We start from the raw sequence: 18,030 nt of genomic DNA, 5'->3' as shown, positions 1-18,030 counted from the left end.
CAATTCATTCAGTTACACTCTTTTAAAAGGCTGAAATCCTGTGATTTAACCTTTGAATTTGAGTAATAAAAAATGCAAATTTTGTTAGTGAATATATTTTTATAGTTGCAATACTTTTCTACCATGAATTGGAGAACAAAACCTTTCCAAATGGGATTAGCCTATGCTTTTGGAGGGTGTCTGGCTTCTGATGCTTTCTTGCCCGAAGTTCGAATAATATCTTCGGGTTACGGCGCTCTCTCCACTGTTGAGACTCCAGGAGGCATCTTCCTTGTTTAGTTTATGCTGTATTGGTTTCAAAAGGAGGTATCCCCAAATGTGGCTAGCTTTCTCCTTAGATATTTTCAGGTTGCCGTATGTCCTGCCTTGGCCTTCCCCACCCAAAAAACTTGCATTCCCACCAGGGCTGCAAATCTACAGCTTGTTAGCTGTGGGGAGAGGATAATAAGGGGTGGAGTCTTTGTTCTTTAAATGTTTCGTAGGAAAGCTTTATCAGAAAAATTCCACACACGTGAAAACCAGGAAAGCTATATCAGATAAATTCCATACACATGAAAACCTACCTTGAAAGTGAAAAAGGTCGGGGGAACATTAGGCATGTAGGTATAGAAAGGCCTGGTTAGTGATGCATACTGACTGGCTGACTCATCCTGTGCCTCCTTTGCTTCATCTCTGTGAGCCACACATTCATGACTGCTACCTTTCATGTGCTAGTTGCTTAATTACTACCTCATGGCCAGGCAGTTCAGGACATTTAAAATTTAATTAACCATTGTAATGCCAGAAATACCTGACGCATCAATACCTTGAGGGGCTGCTGTGGCCAGTCCATGGAGTGCAAATACCTGCTGTCTGGGTGAAAATTCTTTTCTATCTCATTTTTTTTCCTGACTCATAATATGAAAAAAAAATTCAAATAGCATGTGTTCTAATTTATGCTGGTGTAATGGAAATGTACAATAACAACAAATAGATTACAAGCTTTTTGATTAAAAAGGGTATGATAATTCACTTGTTGCCATTCCTGGTGTTCACTGGTTGATGTGTGGATCATGATGTTATGCTTGTGGGCAGGACCAAGGCTGCACCTCTCCACATTGCTTCACCTTTGTATTTACCATTCTTTTTTATTTCTCTCCCACAATGGTATTTGCCAGGATAGAGAGCATTTTGAACACACATTCTTGGAGTCTTTATAGCCATACAAGGCACAGTCCCTCCAGAATTTTTACAATTATTGGAATGCCACTGAGTTTCCTACATATTGTTTGAGCTATTTTTATTATGTGACATGGACTTCTTATTAAAGCAGGGGTTCTCAACTTTTTGCAAGCTGGGCCCCCCAAAGGTGGTTCATTGCAGTTGGGGCTCCCCCCTACTCCCTGCACCACCCACTCAGACCCCTCCCCAGCTATGCCACCATAGATGGATAAAATCAGATAGATAGATAGCCCTTGGCTAGGCATAACAGCTGCATCTCCTTTGTACTAATAGCCAGTGAGTTCATGATTTTCTGTGATTTTTTTTCCCCCTACCATCCTGTGTTACTGCTATAAAGATTAGTCATATTTTCTTGCTGATCTTGTGTGCATGGTATGGCCTTACATGTATTGATAGTGGTTTCCTTATGGGTGTCTTTCAATATCTTCTCATGTGCTTCCTCTTGTTTCACGAGTACTTTCATAAATGTGGAGGTTTCTGATGAGTCTGGCTGTGGAGAGTGACTTAGTATATTATATGCATTTTTCCACCTCTTGCGTAGATAGTTGTTGAATAAATGAGTGATTCAACATTCAAACTAAAAGTGATCAATGAAAGCCAAACCAAAATTTCCTGGTGTGCATTTCTTATGGCATACTTAGAGATGAGGAAATAAGAACCATCACTATGCATACAAACATAATTTAAGAGTATAATAGATTAATGCATCCAAATTGCAACATCACCCATTTCAGTAACCACTATGCACCCCAAATTGTCTAACTCCACAAACCACCTTACCTCTCACAGCCATGTGAGCTGGCCTGACTCAGTCCTGCATCTCCACAGGGACAGCAACCATGGCCACTGAAGGGAAGATCAGCACACACTTCTTTAACACTGTTAATATGAAGAAGGTGAGAGAGGTACTTCCCCCCAACCATCGCATCAGAGAGTTTGATGAGACCGTTCCCAAAGGATTGCAGGTGGCTGGGGACTACTTTGTGGTGAGTGGCTGTGTGTGTGTGTGTGTGTGTGTGTGTGTGTGTGTGTGTGTGTGTGTGTGTGTGTGTGTGTGTATATTAGCCAAGCATTTGTGGTGAGTGACTGTGTAAAGTGTGTTTGTGTTTGTTAAGTCTTTGTGGTGAGTGACTGTATGGAGTGTGTGTGTTAGCCAAGTCTGTGGTGAGTGACTGTGTGGAGTGTGTGTGTTTGTCAAGTCTTTGTGGTGAGTGACTGTGTGGAGTGTGTGTGTTTGTCAAGTCTGTGGTGAGTGACTGTATGGAGTGTGTGTGTTAGCCAAGTCTTTGTGATGAGTGACTGTGTGGAGTGTGTTTGTGTTTGTCAAGTCTTTGTGGTGAGTGACTGTGGAGTGTGTGTGTTTGTCAAGTCTGTGGTGAGTGACTGTGTGGATTGCTGAGTGTTGTCTTGGATACTTATTTGTGTTGATATTGCAGGTTTTAAAGGAAACTTGTGTTGCTCTGTCCTCTATATTTGTTGTTATTCTGTTTAGTTTTTAAGAAATTATGTTTCTTCTTGTAACCACTTTTTCTTCAAGCCACTCCAACCATAACCAGACTACTGCTCTTTATGTTAGAGAGAGAGAGAGAGAGAGAGAGAGAGAGAGAGAGAGAGAGAGAGAGAGAGAGAGAGAGAGAGAGAGAGAGAGAGAGAGAGAATCAATGCGAAATTCTCATCTTTTTATTACAGACTACTTTAGACCGTTTCCGTGGCAAGAGGAAGCGAGGGAAGACATGTATGGTGCGACTTGAACTTTTTGCGGGTAAGTAATAAGTTATTTGGAAGGAAGTTAGGAGAGAGAGAGGGAGGAAAGAAGAGTGTAGGAATGTGAAAATAAAGAGAGATGATGAAGTTCTTGTTGATAGCAAAGAGGAGGTTGAAGGTTTGTAGAAGAAGATTTTGACTGTTTAGCAAATGAGAAGACAGTAGGAAAAACAATAGTATATGATATGGGCATGGAAGCAGATGGAGAATGAGTGTTTATGCAGGGAAGAATAGGTAGGGAAGAGGTTGAGAAAGTGACAACTGAAGTGTGGCAAAACTGTTAGCATAGATGAAATAATTACAGAAATGTTAAAGTGTGGAAGTGACGTAGTAGTAGATTGGATGCTTCTATGTGAACTGGCGTGGAAGCAAGGTGGAGTACCAGATAAGGATGAGTGGAGGAAGGCAGTTATTGTACCTCTGTATAAAGGTGAAGATTGCAGGGATGAGTATTCTAGTTTTAGGTATTCTAGTTTGCTTAGTGTGCTGGGAAAAGTCTTGACTAAGGTGAAGGTCAGTGAGGAATGGAGAGAATTCAGGAAACGCTGAAATGCCAAATCTCAGGTATTGTCAGTCCAGTCCAATTACCAGAAATAATGGTCCTATCTGCCGGAATGAAATCAGCTTGATTATGAAAATTTACTGGCATTTAGTGAACTTTCATCAACCCTTTCATTGATCCTGTTTCCTGTTCTAAGCCTTTCAAGAGTTCTCTCATCAACCCTTTTATTGATCTTGTTTCCTGCTCTGAGCCTTTCAAGAGTTAACTTGTTCCTCCCTGTGTTCCACCAGTACTGGAGGACGGCACCAGAGACGACAGGAATGTGGAATGTTTCATGTATGGACAGTACTGCGAGGCGTTGGAGGAGAATCTTGCAACAGATCTGGACGGCCAGGGTACCTGGTCAGCAGACAAGGCCAGGAAGGAGGGCAAGGTGGTGTGGATAGTGCTGCATCAAGCCTATGTTGTGCCTTACAGGGGGCTGTGGGAGGGCTGGCATCCACTTTCCTTTGTGGTGGGTCCTGAGACTGGTCCTGACTGCCAGATGTGGTTGCTGTTGGGGCTGTCATCCGCGGAGCCTGTCACCTCTCATGATTCCACCCCGTCCCCTTCACATATTAACCTCACGTCTCCACGGGCATCACCATTACTGTGGTCACGATCACCATCACCACCACCTCCCACCACTGCCACCACCACTGTCATTACCTCAGATGTACAAACTTCCAGCTCCAAGTTAGCCTCTTCTGCCCTTTCCAAAAGACCCACATCTTCCACCCAAGCCTCCCTGGCACACACTAAACACACCTTCACCACACACTCAAGTTCTAACATGCACTCACAACTACAGGCCACCTCCACCACATCCTCAGTTTCTACCAATGACCCTTCCTGTGCTTCAGTCCAATCCTCAACCTTAGCTAGATCTCCTCCTCCTGCCCAGTCTGTCCAGCCCTCAATCTCAGCTCAGCCCCATTTCTCCCCACCTAAACAACTAGTGCTAGACAAGTCCCCTTCTAAAGGCAAAACAAAGTCCTCATCCTTATCCTCAACCAAATCCACTGCCAGAGAAAAGTCACCCACTGAAGCTGATTCCACTGCTAGAGAAAAGTCCCCTGCTAGACCCAAGCGTGCATTGGCTTCGTCCCCTACCAAACACAACTTCCCTGTCAAAGAAAGGTCCCCTGTCCAAGCCAAGCCCCCTACCAAACCTAAGCCCCCCACCAAACCCAAGATCCCCACCAAACCCAAGACCCCTACCAAACCCAAAACCCCCACCAAACCCAAGACCCCCACCAAACCCAAGACCCCTACTAAACCCCAGTCCCACAAGCCCCCTGCTACAGCCCAATCCCCTGGCCGTGCTAGTGCCGCGGCTCCCTCTGTTGACAGCAAAAAGATAAAGATCGAGTACAAACTGAAGCCACTGTCTGCTGGAGTGGTAGATTGCAGGTTATCAACAGCAGGGGTGGTGGTGGAGGTGGTGAAGATAGGGGTGCTCACAAGGAACAACACACTCTATGACATCTTGAAGGTGGCTGACAAGGCGCTTACAGACCCAGCCGCCAGCCAGACTCACATGATGGTCAAGGTGTTCCATAACGATGGGAAGGACTGGCCTGAGAACGGCAGGCCAGCAATGGGTCAGGTCTTGGTGTTCAAGGATATGACGGTGAGTCTCAAGGAACATGAAATATTTTTCAGAGAGAAATTTTTGACATCAGTTTCCAGAGATAGTATAAATTTTCCAATCTTTAAGACAAAGGGAAATAAATTGTTCAAATCTTAAAAAGTTTGTGAATAAAACTTGCAAGTAGTTTTATCTAATTAGTTCATGAAGTTATTTTCATGTTTATGTGACTGATATGCTAATTTTTTAATAACCTAAAGATGAAAATGCTCACTCTACTGCCAGTGAATAACAGCTTTTACTGTCTTGTCTCTGTCACTGTGGGCAGTGTAAAGAGTACAATGGGCGCCTGGAGGGCATTGTGTACAGCACCAACATGGTCTGTGTTTGCACTCGGGATGAGGATGACCACCTCGTCTGGCACTCCCACTCAAAGAAGTGCCCACACAACATAGGCAAGTTTTTCCTTACTGTGCTGTGTCACTGGTGTGTGCAAATTAATTGTATAAGGTAGTGTTAATTGATTGGAGGGCTAATTGCACCACTTTTGTTATATAAATGTTATAGTCAAATAAGTAGAAGCTATTTAAGTATTCCTAAAGTTCCTGCATTTGAAGTGTTATATGGGAGAAATTGAACTGGTAAAAGAAAAAAAAAAGGGAAAAATTAAAGGTGTGTGGATGTAATGAAAGAGATACTGCAGAATCTCTCCTGATTTTGTACTGACTACACTGGTGGAGATATGTGCATGTACTCAAATATTTTGCAACATCAACCAAACTTTTTACTCGTGCTAATATCTGCAAACACTGAGCTGATTCCTGTCCCATAGAGGATGCAGAGAAGGTGGCACTGCAACTGTTTGATTGGTGGGCGAAAGACGGGAGCAATTTTCAGTTTGGTCGGCATGGTGTCCAAGTCTCCTCTCGTGCTGCAGCTGTGCTCCCCACCTGTGATATCTCACATGCTGGTGGCAAAGGACTCTTTACACTTTACTGCCAGGTGTGTATTTACCTAGTTATATTGTACAGGACATGAGCCAGAGCTCATTTTGTCTTCTTTCTATAACAATATTTATCCAGTTTCTCTTTAAACATGTGTATACTGTTTGCTGCAACCACTTCTTCACATCATTCCAGATTTCAATAGTTTGATACAGGAAGCTATACTTCTTGATGTCACTTGAATATCCACTTCATTTTCTTCCCTTGCCTCCTCGTCTGTCTCTCTCGCTCTTCCATGTGAGGTACCAAGTCATTTCTGTCTATTCTTTCTATATTGTTTACTAATTTGTACATTGTTATCAGGTCTTCTCATTCTCTTTTATCTTGTAGTGTTGGTAGTCCCATCTCTTCAAGTCTTTCAGTGGGGAGTTTGGTAAATTAGTGTCACCAGGCAGCAGCACTAGACATGTCCCCTTCTTGCACATAGGAGCATTATCAAATATGTCTACAGTTTCATTCTATATATATATATATATATATATATATATATATATATATATATATATATATATATATATATATATATATATATATATATATATATATATATATATATAAAAATGCAATGAGCTTATATAATATACTTTCCTACACAATTCCTAAGTAGTAACACAAGTAAAAGCGAACTATATTCATGAACAAAAGTATTTAAGTTGATTTTCTAAGGAATATGGCATTTAGATTTATTTCATGATCCTGAGGTTTAAAAAAAAAATACACCTTTGATCAGAAGCATATTAATGCAGACAAAAGTAAAAATGAAGACAACATGTCTGTGCCATTTAAAACTGTAAATTACATATATCAACTTCCTAGTATATGGAAACAATTTTAATTGAAAATAGGCAACTTAAGCAAACCAAAGCAAACATCTGACTGGCCCGCCTTAGTTGAAGTTAACAAACATGTAGTTGGACAACCAGTTAGTTCCTGCTGCAGTGTCCACGCCACCACTCCATGAACCTGTGGCTTCCTGTATTCCTCTCCCGTTACGCCAGAGCAGTCTTGAGAGATGTTTGTTTTGGTGTTCCATCACTTTGCCATGTCACTTGCTTTGTGAAAGAGATGCTAAAATCCCGACCAAAATCACTATATCCATATATCACGATGTCACTGAGTATGTTACGTCATACTATGTAGTACAGTCTTATGTTTCATCTTTCTCATTGTCCAAATCAATAGATTTTACACTTGTAATATGCCATATTTAAAATATTGATAACAGTATTACTAAATAATCACAAAAAATGTTTTTGGAAAAAAAAATGTTTTTGAAAGTACCACAATGATCACTGTTCAATGCATCTGCATGCACATGGAATTTACAATAACAATATTTTAGCTCATGTCAGCAGGGGACATGCAGTAGCAATGACATCTGGTAGATTAGTTCTGAAAACTCCCCATCCTAGTACTATCTTTGTCACTATCCTCTGTATTTTTTCCAGTTTCCATATATCTTTTTTTATGTGGAAGCCAAACTGCTGCATATTCCTATTTAGGATGTAACATACTTGTTATAATTTTCTTCATAATTTCTTTCATCTAAATAGTTAAACACCACCCTAATGTTTAACAAGCTGTATGTAGAGTCAAATATCCTGTTTATTTGCCTTTCAGGTGATAGTTTTTCCTGAATTATTACTCCTAAATCTTATTCTTCATTATTTTCATTATTGTTTCTCCTCCCATTTTGTAATTCCATGAAGGTCCCTTTTTACTTTTTTTTTTTTTTTCAACACATGGCATTTTCTGGCACTAAATTCTAGTTTTTCATCTTTGGGTCCATGCATGTATCTTGTCAATATCCTTTTGTAACTCCTTGCAGTAATTTTCATCCTTTATTATTTTAATTATTTTTGCATCATCAGCAAACAGGTTTATATAACTATTCAGATCCTCTGTCATATCATTTACATATGAAACATAATGGGTACCAACATAGAGATCCCTGTGGTACCCCACCTGTCACTTTGTGCCAACTTGAATTAGTGTCTCTGATTACCTCCCTTGTAAATAATCATCCATCCATCTCAGTGTTGCTCCCTTATAGTCCTCCTCCATTCTCTAACTTCCACAAGACTTGTGGGGAACTTTATCAAAATTTTTTTTTTTTTTTTTCGAGATTCAGGTATACCGAGTCAACCCATCCGTCTCTCTATTGCACTCCATCTGTTACTCGTATAAATGCAATAGATTTGTGACACAGGATTTACCTTTCCTGAATCCAAGTTGCTTTTCTGTAATTATCTTTCCCTTTTCTAAATATTGCTCCTGTCTATTTTTAATTACTATTTCACTAAGCTTGCTTACAATACTTGTCAGTGACACTGGTCTATAATTTATGGTTCCATTTTATTTCCCCCCTTTGTATATTGACACTATGTTAGCTCTTTTCCATTCCCTTGGTACTTTTCCTTCCTTCAATGAGCTATTGATTAGATCTCATATGGGTTCCACCATTTGTTCTCTGCATTCTTTTAATATCCATCCATTTACTTGATCCAGTCCCATAGCTTTTCTAACATCCACCTCTTCCAGCAGTTTCTTGATTTCTTGTCTCTTTGCTTGTATCTCCTGTTTTCCCTCATTCTGTGACACCACTTTCAGTGCTACAAAGTTGGTTTCCTTTGTAAACACATTGAAAACTCTCATTCACTAGTTCACTCATGTCATTAGTTTCATAAATTCTTCCTTCTCTTTTTAACTTGTTAATGGCATCCCGATGTTTCATTTTCCCATTTACATATCTGTAGAAGAATTTGGGCTCTCCCTTGCATTTTATTACTGTAACTCAAAATTTCTTCTCTTTTTTTATTACACCATATTAATTTCTTTCCTTTCTGTATTCTTTAGTATTTCCTCTTAGTTGTCTCATTTTCTTTCATGTCCTGTCTTTTTTTCTTTTTTGCTTCTATACTGGCATTATGCCATTCATGTTGCTGATTTTCACTTTATAACTTGGCATAATCTGTTGCATCGCCTCACTATACTTGCTCAAAATATTAATTTTCTTGCACTAATTAACCTTCAAATAGTTCTTTCCTGTTCATTTTTCCATAAAATTTATTAAGTTCTGCAAAGTTTGCCTTTGCATAGTTCTGTCTCCCATTTCTGTATTGTTCTTTCCTGTGCAACACTTTCCTCCTGTAGTATTATTTCTGTTGTCACATGATCACTTCCCAGTGGACTCAGACAATGTATACTCAGTCTACTTTCTGGGGTTTTCATAAACGCTGAGTCCAGCTGTGATGATTCTTCTCTGCATCTTGTAGGTTTGCTCACCCACTGTCTTATTGTATTCACCATCATGGTTTGCATAAGTTCCTTGCTCCATGACCCAACATTTTCCTTCACTTCTATATCCTCCCAGCTAATTCCTTTAGTGTTGAAGTCGTCTACTAAGAGCACTTTGTTACTGTTCCTTTTCATTTCCTCTATACTATTTCTTGTTTCTAGATGCATAATTTTATATCTATTGGTTTCCCATGCATTAGTTTTTGGTGGTATGTATGTCACAATAACTTTCCTATTTTCCACTTCCTTTGATCTTAATCACAACACTCAAAGTTTCTGCCATTCCATCACCATATTCCACTTCCTCAATAACAATACCCTCTTTTACCAATATTATCACTTCTCCTCCCTTTCTTTTCTGTCTCTTCCATGTGCTATATCCTTCCTTTGTAAATCTCAAACTTTCCTCTTTTAGTTTGGTTTCCGTTAAACACCAATTTTTGTTTATTGTTCTTTAGGTAGTCTTTAAGTTACAACAGGCTCAACACCATACCATCTACATTTGTATACATAATTTTTTAACTTCTTGGTGATCTTCTGTGGCATCTTTGTGACACCATTTCCTTACTTTCATGTTCACAGCTTTCCGAATGAATCTCCTCGTTTGTCCTGAGTGTTTTATGAGTGGGCCTCTACTCTCAACTCTTTCAATTTACTTTTCATTCATGTCTTTTATCCATATTTTCTTCATTCCTTCTACTTTTGCCAATTTTTCTGTTCTTCGTAAAAGGTGTTCTGCTGCTGTTTGTGATGTGAATCTTATTTTCATTGCTGCTACTGTTTGAGATGAATCTTATTTTCATTGGTCTTGTTGGATTTTCTTTGTACTTTCTGATCTTGTAAACCTCTTCAGTTTGTTCGACTATCCCCTCCTTCCCCACCATTTTTACTATAATTTTCTTTGCCCTTTTCAGTTCTTTCTCTTTAGCTATTTTTATGGATAGGTTCTTATCCTTGACTCCAAATACCACCACATGTATCTTTCTTTGTACTTTGTCTCTCACAAGATTACTTTTTTCCTTTATGATTTTAATTGCTTGCTTTTTCATATCCTTATTGTGTTCCTGTTGCTGTTACCTTATTATCTCCTCCATATCCACGTTCTGTTGTTCTTTAAGTTTCTTGATTTCTTCACGTTACTTCTTGTTTAAGTTCACTACTTTTGTCACCTCTTCTCTCAGTACTTTGTTTTTTTTTTTTCTCTTTCCATCTCCCTCTTCTTCATTTCTCTTATATCACTGGATATCTTTTTTACATTATCACCACCCACCTCTTTTCCTTCCACATCTTTACTATCGATGTTAAGCTACATATTTCTTCTCGTATTTTCACATTTTTTTCTTCAATTTTCCACGTTCATTTATTTGTGTGAGCTACACTGAGATCCTATTCCTTGAAACCTTCAAAAACATTTGGGTTCTTGGCTGACACCATCTTTGCTGTTGATGCCACTGCCAATATTTACCTCACCACACTCCCATTTCACCCTTTTAACTGCTCCCCTATTTACACTTCATCTTCCCCCAAGCCCATACCTTGCACAGTTCCTTATTATGTAGAAAGGACTCAAGCTTGGCCCCCCACCCCTTGTACAACCATAGGTAAATCCTTGGAGCTGCTGTTGATGTACCCAGTCAGCTGTGCAGCGCAGGGGTGTGTGTGTGTGTGTGTGTGTGTGTGTGTGTGTGTGTGTGTGTGTGTTTCTGTGGATGGGTAGGTGTATATTTACCTAGGTGTATACAGAACCTGAGCTACATTTGTATCTATCTTATTTTTAGCTGCTGTACACGCTTGCCTCCATCACATCTTTTCTAGTTTATTGCAGGTATCTATATTTATGGATGGAAAGCTGCACTTTTTTGCAATATTGAGATTTTCCCCTTCCTGAACTTTCCTTGTGTACTCTGAAATATTTAGTCTTTCTTTGTTTTACCAGTAATAGATTTTATGTGTGTGTGTTTTGCACGAACTCCAGGTTGTGAAGAAAACCTTGTTTCGAACCCCTGGAAGATCAATGGCTGTTCTGAGGGTGCGTGATGGCACCTGCACTTCCTACCAGTTTGAGGAGGTGAGTGTTGCTCTCGTGGTGCTGATCCTGGGTGACATCTTGAGAATGACAAGGGCGAATGCACTCTTGATGGAAGAGGAAAGACAGGACACCTTCACTCAGTAGCACCACCAAGAGGAGGAGAGGCAAATAGGAGGGGTTTCTAGATTGTATGACAGGAAAATCAAGGCTAACCAAAATCCATTAGCATTTTATGGATCATTTTGGCCTAAGTTGTAATGTGTTAGATTCATGTTTTGTCTGGTGGCGACCTCTCATGGCTGGTTTAGCTCAGTTTCAAAGGCTTTTTCAGTGTTAGGCTGGTGGCACAGATGACATTGTGGTGCCATGCAATGGTGACATGTAGTAGCAGGGATATGGCTTGCCATAGGTCTCCATTGTTTTGTAGTGAATCCTTGCACACGAATGACTGCGGCAGTGACCTGTGGCCTAAAGACAGGGATCCTTGTTGTGTGTGGCATCACATGGACCACTTTGTGGTTGCTTAGTGGAAGGCAAGGCTGTGACCTGTCATCAGTCATTACCATATGCTAGTGTAAGAAGGTCACCTTGCATTTTCTTCTTTTACCATGATGTATTTTGACATGGATTGATTCATAATTTAATTTTTCCCTGACACATGGACAATTCTATGGTGTATTTTGCTTCACCACCATTGCACAAAACAGTATCTTTAAAAAAAAGGAAACCAGGCTTTCTGTGATGCTCCAAAGCGAACCAAGACAGGTGTACAGGTGTAGACTTCAGGAGTAGTATAATGTTCCTACAGAAAAGGGTTTCAAAGTCCACAGTAAAGCTGTGAATGGCTAATAGTATCCCTTAACACACCTTTTAGGCATTAAGTTGCCGCCAGACATTATAAAAGATTTATTTACATGTGCGCTCTCTCTCTCTCTCTCTCTCTCTCTCTCTCTCTCTCTCTCTCTCTCTCTCTCTCTCTCTCTCTCTCTCTCTCTCTCTCTCTCTCTCTCTCTCTCTCTCTCTCTCTCTCTCTCTCTCTCTCTCTCTCTCTCTCTCTCTCTCTCTCTCTCTCTCTCTCTCTCTCTCTCTCTCTCATCTTTTGTATTCAAGGTCAATATCATTGATTGAGAATACATCAAGAAACATGACTATTGTGTTTGTATCATTACCTGTCTCACTGTCACACTTAACAGATCACCTACAATCCAATAGTGGAGCTGGATGAGAGCCAGCTAGTGTTTGGCAGTGTGGGCAGCTTGGAGGTAGACATCATGGTGAAGTGCAGCAGCATGCCACCAAAACTAGAAAACTTGCAGGTGCGATAAGTATTTATCTTTCCTTCCACACATTCCCTGGATACCTCATAGCTTCCTGGCTTCTGTTTCCTTTCATGACTTCTCTTAATGTATGGTTTATTATGTAGGTGTTGTCTGTCTGGTCACACTTTCAGTTCAGGGAGATGACAAATTTAGGTCAATGGATGAATTAACACTAAAGTAATTGTATGTTTCTTGTTGGTGACTTATGTCAACTCCTCCAGGTTGAAAGCTTTGTGCAGCTGAGAGGTGTGGACTGTATGCTGCTGCCTGCTGGCTGTCGCAGGCTCATCTTCATACTGGATAATGATGATGAGCAAGTGAAGGTGCTGGGGGATGATGATCCAGAGCTACAGCCTCTCCAGAAGTAAATTCCAACCACCACCGTTACTACCACTACCATTATAGAATCTTCACTTTGCAGAGATGGAATGTTAGGAAACTGATGCTTGTGTTGAGCTGTCATCAGTGAAAACTCAGATATGGTCCAATTTGAAGACCTAGTTGTTATGGTTTTCCTTTTCCAAATCCAGTTCAGTGTTGGAAGTTTGAAAAGAAAACTCACATTGTATAACTGTGTTCCTTTATTGTATTATACAGTATGGCAACATGTAAAGCACTCATATTTACAGCCTTAAAATTACTGTAATAAAACAAAGTAATATGGTCATGCAGTACAAACAAGGATGAGTTAATTTAACATTTAGCAGGCATGTTTACTGGACATTTGAAGCTATAGAAACAAGCTGATTCATTTCAGGCTAAAATTCTGTAGAATCTCATTTCTTCCCACAGCATGAAGACATGAAGACTTGCATTATGTAACACTTTTACTTTGTAACATTCATAGGAGCAAAGGGAAGCAAGGAATAGTTTTAAGGGGAAAGCAATAGATGCATTTTTTTTTACATATTTAGGTGGAAGAGGGTGCTGTTGTGCTTATGAATCTCATATATTGTCTCTAACCACTATTCCTGTCCATCCACAGCCGAGTGTCGCAGGTACTGGAAGAGGACGAAGCAGCAGCAATGGAATATTATGATGAAATTTCCACCATGAACTGTGAGGAGATCGATGGTGGTGCTGGGTAATGTGATGTGCCTTCACTCTCTGCTTTCACTTCAGCATCTTTTGACATCTCTCATACCTCTGCTGTCACCTATCAGTCATTCATGCTCATTCATGCTACTGGGATAATTGTCATGTCTTTCATTTTCACCCTTGCACAATACACTGGTAACCTCTCTCATCTCATTATTACCCTCACACTGCTCTAGTTACTGTGGCTCTTCTTTCTTTATTGGTATCCTTTTTTATAGTTTCCTCATGACCCTGTCTGTCTCATTGCACTCAATCCCACTCCATCCTCATACCCTCAGCTGTTTTAGTAATGTTTTCTTTCTTCATTTTTTCTTGCACTTGCTGTCTTTGTAACTATCCTGTGAGTGTTAAGAGGAATCGACTTATTTGGGAGGTGATTTGTATAGGACATGCTGCATATGATAAGAGTAGTTAAGAGAATTAGAAGTGGATAGAGGAGGTTCAGAGAACTGTTGCATCTATTGAGACTGAAGGGAATTCAGTAGTATAGTTGGTGCGTTAACCCTTTCTTGTTAGCAAGGAGAAATTGAATCCATCTCTTATTATGTGAAGAAAACTATATGAAAGGATATAATCTCAGCTTCCTACCTTTTATGTCTTTTAGAAAGGGGGATATCAGCCTTGGGCAAGTCAAGTGTAAATAAGAAATTAAAATTCCAATACTGTTTGTCTATATTTCCTTCACAGGTTGACACCACAAGACAGTCCTGCTCCATGCCGTGTCACTCCAAGCCCCCAGCCAGACCTGCACACTGACTCCTTTGAGATCTTCATTAGACAAAATGAGTTGCCCAAGTGAGTTGCTAGGTAGGAGGTGTTCCTCAGCATGTGAGAGGATAAGGGGATGCACAAAGATGTATATTTCCTTCACTCCGCAGGTTGACACCACAAGACAGTCCTGCTCCCAGCATTGTTGCTCCAGGCCCCCAGCCAGACCTGCACACTGACTCTGAGATCTTCATGAGACAAGATGAGTCACCCAAGTGAGTTGCTAGGTGGGAGGTGTTCCTCAACATGCGAGAGGATAAGGGGATGCACAAAGATGTAATAACAATAACATCCTGGCTGTTCCCTTGAGATTTAGGAAAAAATGAGAGATAAAGGATGGTGTCATGACATGCTTGCTCAAGGGCCCATCCACATGATGGAACAATGCCTGGCAGACATTGCCTGTTCACCCAGCAAAGACAGTGTTTCATTGTTCAAAAGGATTGTCCATCCATATCTGGCAGCAAGCAGTCAGACTACCACACAGATGGCCTTATCTGGTAATTTTGCTTGCCCCTTGGCATGGGAATTTCATTGGTTTGCCTGTCAATTTTGTCCCCAACAAGTATTCATTGGGCAATGCTGTCTATGGAAGTTTAGGAATAAGAATACATCATATCATCACCTTGTTAAAATAATTGCCCAAGTAATTTTTTTAACTTTTTGGGAAATAAAAAATAATAATTTTCTTGATTTTGGTATTAGTGCAATCATTTTATAACTTCTTGATAGGACAAAAACATTTATATGCTTTTCTTATATGGAAAGTATTATTCATTAAAATAAAATTAAGTAAACTGAGCTAGGCAGTTTAATTGGGAATGTTTACATATGACCTAGGCAAAATGGTAAAACACCAATATTCAAAACAGGGAAAAAAATAAGTACACATTCTGAAATAGTAGTTCAGACATTCTGAAGAAGAAAATTGGGGAAAATTACAAAATATAGCACCAATAAATTTATTAAAAAATAAAAAAATGCTTAGACACTGATAAAAGTATTCAGACCCACAGACCTGAGAAAGAAACTCAAGAATATTTACAGAAAAATAATGAAATTCTTTTCAAAAGATTGTTTCTTTGTATCTTTTCATCCCGAAAATTATGAATTCGCTAAGCACCAATATATCTACAATTATTAGAAACAAAAACAGTAAAATCCCTCTTATCCGGCATCAATGGGACCGCCAACATGCCGGATACTTGAATACACTCACGCATCTTACCATAACAAAGATCAGCTGATCTTAATTAGCAGCTGATCTGATCAGCTGCTTAAGTGTAAGCACAACACGCTTCCTCTTTTCTACAACTTTGGGCATGATGAAGGTGTCAGGCGATAAACAGTGCACACGCGGGACTGAGTCACTGAGTAAACACAGTGCAGTGGGCCGCGGGTGGCGCGAAGCAGTGCGCTCTGGTGGTGAGGGGACAAAGTATGCCTCGCGCGGGAATTTTAATTGATTTTATGAGTACACATTGATTTTTTATTGATTTTAAGGCTCGGGGAAAAATGTGCCGGATACTCGAATGCCGGATGAGAGGGATTTTATTGTAAGTCAATAAAGTAAAGGAAAACAAAGGGAAAATTAATGAAATGATTCTCTAAGCTCTGTTTCCCTGCATCTTTTCACAATTATGATGTATCTCTATAATAACCTTAATTTTAAAAAAATAAACTTTAACAAATGAAAGGAGGAAATTAGTCAAATACTTCTCAAAACCTTGTTTTCTTGTCTTTGTTCACAATTATGACTTATTACCTACGTCCTGTTACTGTTCATTACTCGTGAGGCAAGATTATAGCAGTCAGCTGGCATAACTATCTTCATGGACTGTAGGTTGTAGGTTGTTGAATTTATGCATAGTTATAGGCAGTCTTGATGAAAACAATGGGATCCATTTAGCTTCCACGTTTTGAATCTGGTGTGGCAGAGTCTTCCACATCTCCTGACTTTTTACCAGGCCTGATGCTGGTGAATGAATTCTCCATCTTAATGAAATCTTGATGCTTCATCTGTCTGACTGTGAATGGGGTTGGTTTGATCCTCACACACTGAATGAGCACTGCATAATCTCTCTGTGAAGACATCATTTACTAGTTTTCTTTCAATAGTGCTATGCATGGAGTCGCACTCCATTTGCGTGTGGCCTGCAACAAGGCATTTCTGCACGATGCTGATGCCATGTTTTCTGGCAAGAGTGGAATAGGTTTTGGCAACTTTCACGTTTCTGTTCTGGTAGCCACATCCATCACTCCAGATCACAAGCTCTTGTAAATTAGAGTTCTCTAAAATTATAGTTTCAAAGTGATGGTACTGCAGATATGAAAAAAATTCACTTTTCTAGTCACCTTCAGTTTCATTCCAGATGTAGCAGTAACCTTTCTTGGATTTCAGATTAAACAGTGAAGTTATGTACCTGAAGCTTTGTTTTGTAGTACATGTAGATGCCATAGTTTTAGGACATAACAGAAAAGCCTGCAATCCATAGTCAAAACAGACTAACCCAAATCACAAGATTGACTTAGACAGTGCTGGGAATAATGCCTAAGTTACCTTGTGATTTAGGCAGAATGTTAACCGAATTCTCGACCACCCATACTCAACAAATGAGTTGGGCATGTTTATCAAAAGGTGTGCCACATCCTGCAAGTACTGATTTAGGCAAAAATCCAGAAATCGCCCCAAAAAATGACAATTGCTTAAGGTGACGATATGGAGATGCTAATGGCTTTTCTCTGACCTTCATTGCCACTACTGTAATAATTATTCTTCCAGTATTGTAATAATTATCCTCCCATACTGGTTGTGTTGTGAGCAGGCAATTTAATGAAAGTCACTATATTAAGGATTCTAGCCAAAATTATTACTAGTATAGTTTCAGCCTTAATATTTATTTGCAGTAAGTCCTTTTTTCAGCCTTAATATTTATTTGAAGTAACCAAACCCTCAAGTATAATTTATTTTGCCTCACAGGAAGCTGCCATCTGACGGAGATTTTCCTACGAGCAAACGGCGACGTCTGAATTTCAGCAGCTCAGGGATGTCCATCCAAGCCGTTTTCCCCTTTCGACCGACCCTCCAGCCCTCCATCTCCCATCCTTCCCCACAACCCCATGCTTCAAAATGTGTCCCATCTTCACAACTCTCTCCTTTTAGGCAGGACATCCATGCTACCTCTCCTCAACCCTCCACCTCTAGGCAGCCTCCCCATCCCTCCTCCCCGCATTCCCCTTTCTCCAAGCAGCCCCTCCATCCCTCTTCTACAAAGGTACCAGCTACCAGACAGTCCCAGCAACACACTCCTCCACAAGTGCCTACCCATGCAAGCTCTTCTGTCTCAACACATGATAGTGCCTTAGAGGAGGTGCAGCAGGTGAGGCACATAGTACTG

General features: G+C 40.1%; 1 protein-coding gene across 7 annotated transcripts in view; it reads left to right on the top strand.

Annotated features, from left to right (window-relative positions):
* LOC135104854 (uncharacterized) overlaps nucleotides 1-18,030 on the top strand; it is a 32,794-nt gene that overhangs the window by 2,830 nt on the left and 11,934 nt on the right. For 6 of the 7 annotated variants that reach the window (XM_064012541.1, XM_064012540.1, XM_064012543.1 and 3 more), the window contains exons 2-13: nucleotides 2,050-2,207; nucleotides 2,911-2,983; nucleotides 3,778-5,159; nucleotides 5,446-5,572; nucleotides 5,950-6,119; nucleotides 11,394-11,486; nucleotides 12,641-12,763; nucleotides 12,988-13,130; nucleotides 13,752-13,850; nucleotides 14,552-14,659; nucleotides 14,743-14,847; nucleotides 17,613-18,012. In XM_064012541.1, the coding sequence (XP_063868611.1) occupies nucleotides 2,061-2,207; nucleotides 2,911-2,983; nucleotides 3,778-5,159; nucleotides 5,446-5,572; nucleotides 5,950-6,119; nucleotides 11,394-11,486; nucleotides 12,641-12,763; nucleotides 12,988-13,130; nucleotides 13,752-13,850; nucleotides 14,552-14,659; nucleotides 14,743-14,847; nucleotides 17,613-18,012 (2,970 nt within the window). In that variant the 5' untranslated portion in view covers nucleotides 2,050-2,060. Of the gene's footprint in view, nucleotides 1-65; nucleotides 1,498-2,049; nucleotides 2,208-2,910; nucleotides 2,984-3,777; nucleotides 5,160-5,445; nucleotides 5,573-5,949; nucleotides 6,120-11,393; nucleotides 11,487-12,640; nucleotides 12,764-12,987; nucleotides 13,131-13,751; nucleotides 13,851-14,551; nucleotides 14,660-14,742; nucleotides 14,848-17,612; nucleotides 18,013-18,030 lie in introns of those variants that run through there. The other variant, XM_064012545.1, reaches the window with a different exon arrangement.

Source organism: Scylla paramamosain, chromosome 11 (assembly GCF_035594125.1).
Source record: "Scylla paramamosain isolate STU-SP2022 chromosome 11, ASM3559412v1, whole genome shotgun sequence".
In the NCBI taxonomy this organism is placed as follows: domain Eukaryota; kingdom Metazoa; phylum Arthropoda; class Malacostraca; order Decapoda; family Portunidae; genus Scylla; species Scylla paramamosain.
This window is presented reverse-complemented; position numbering and strand designations above follow the sequence as displayed.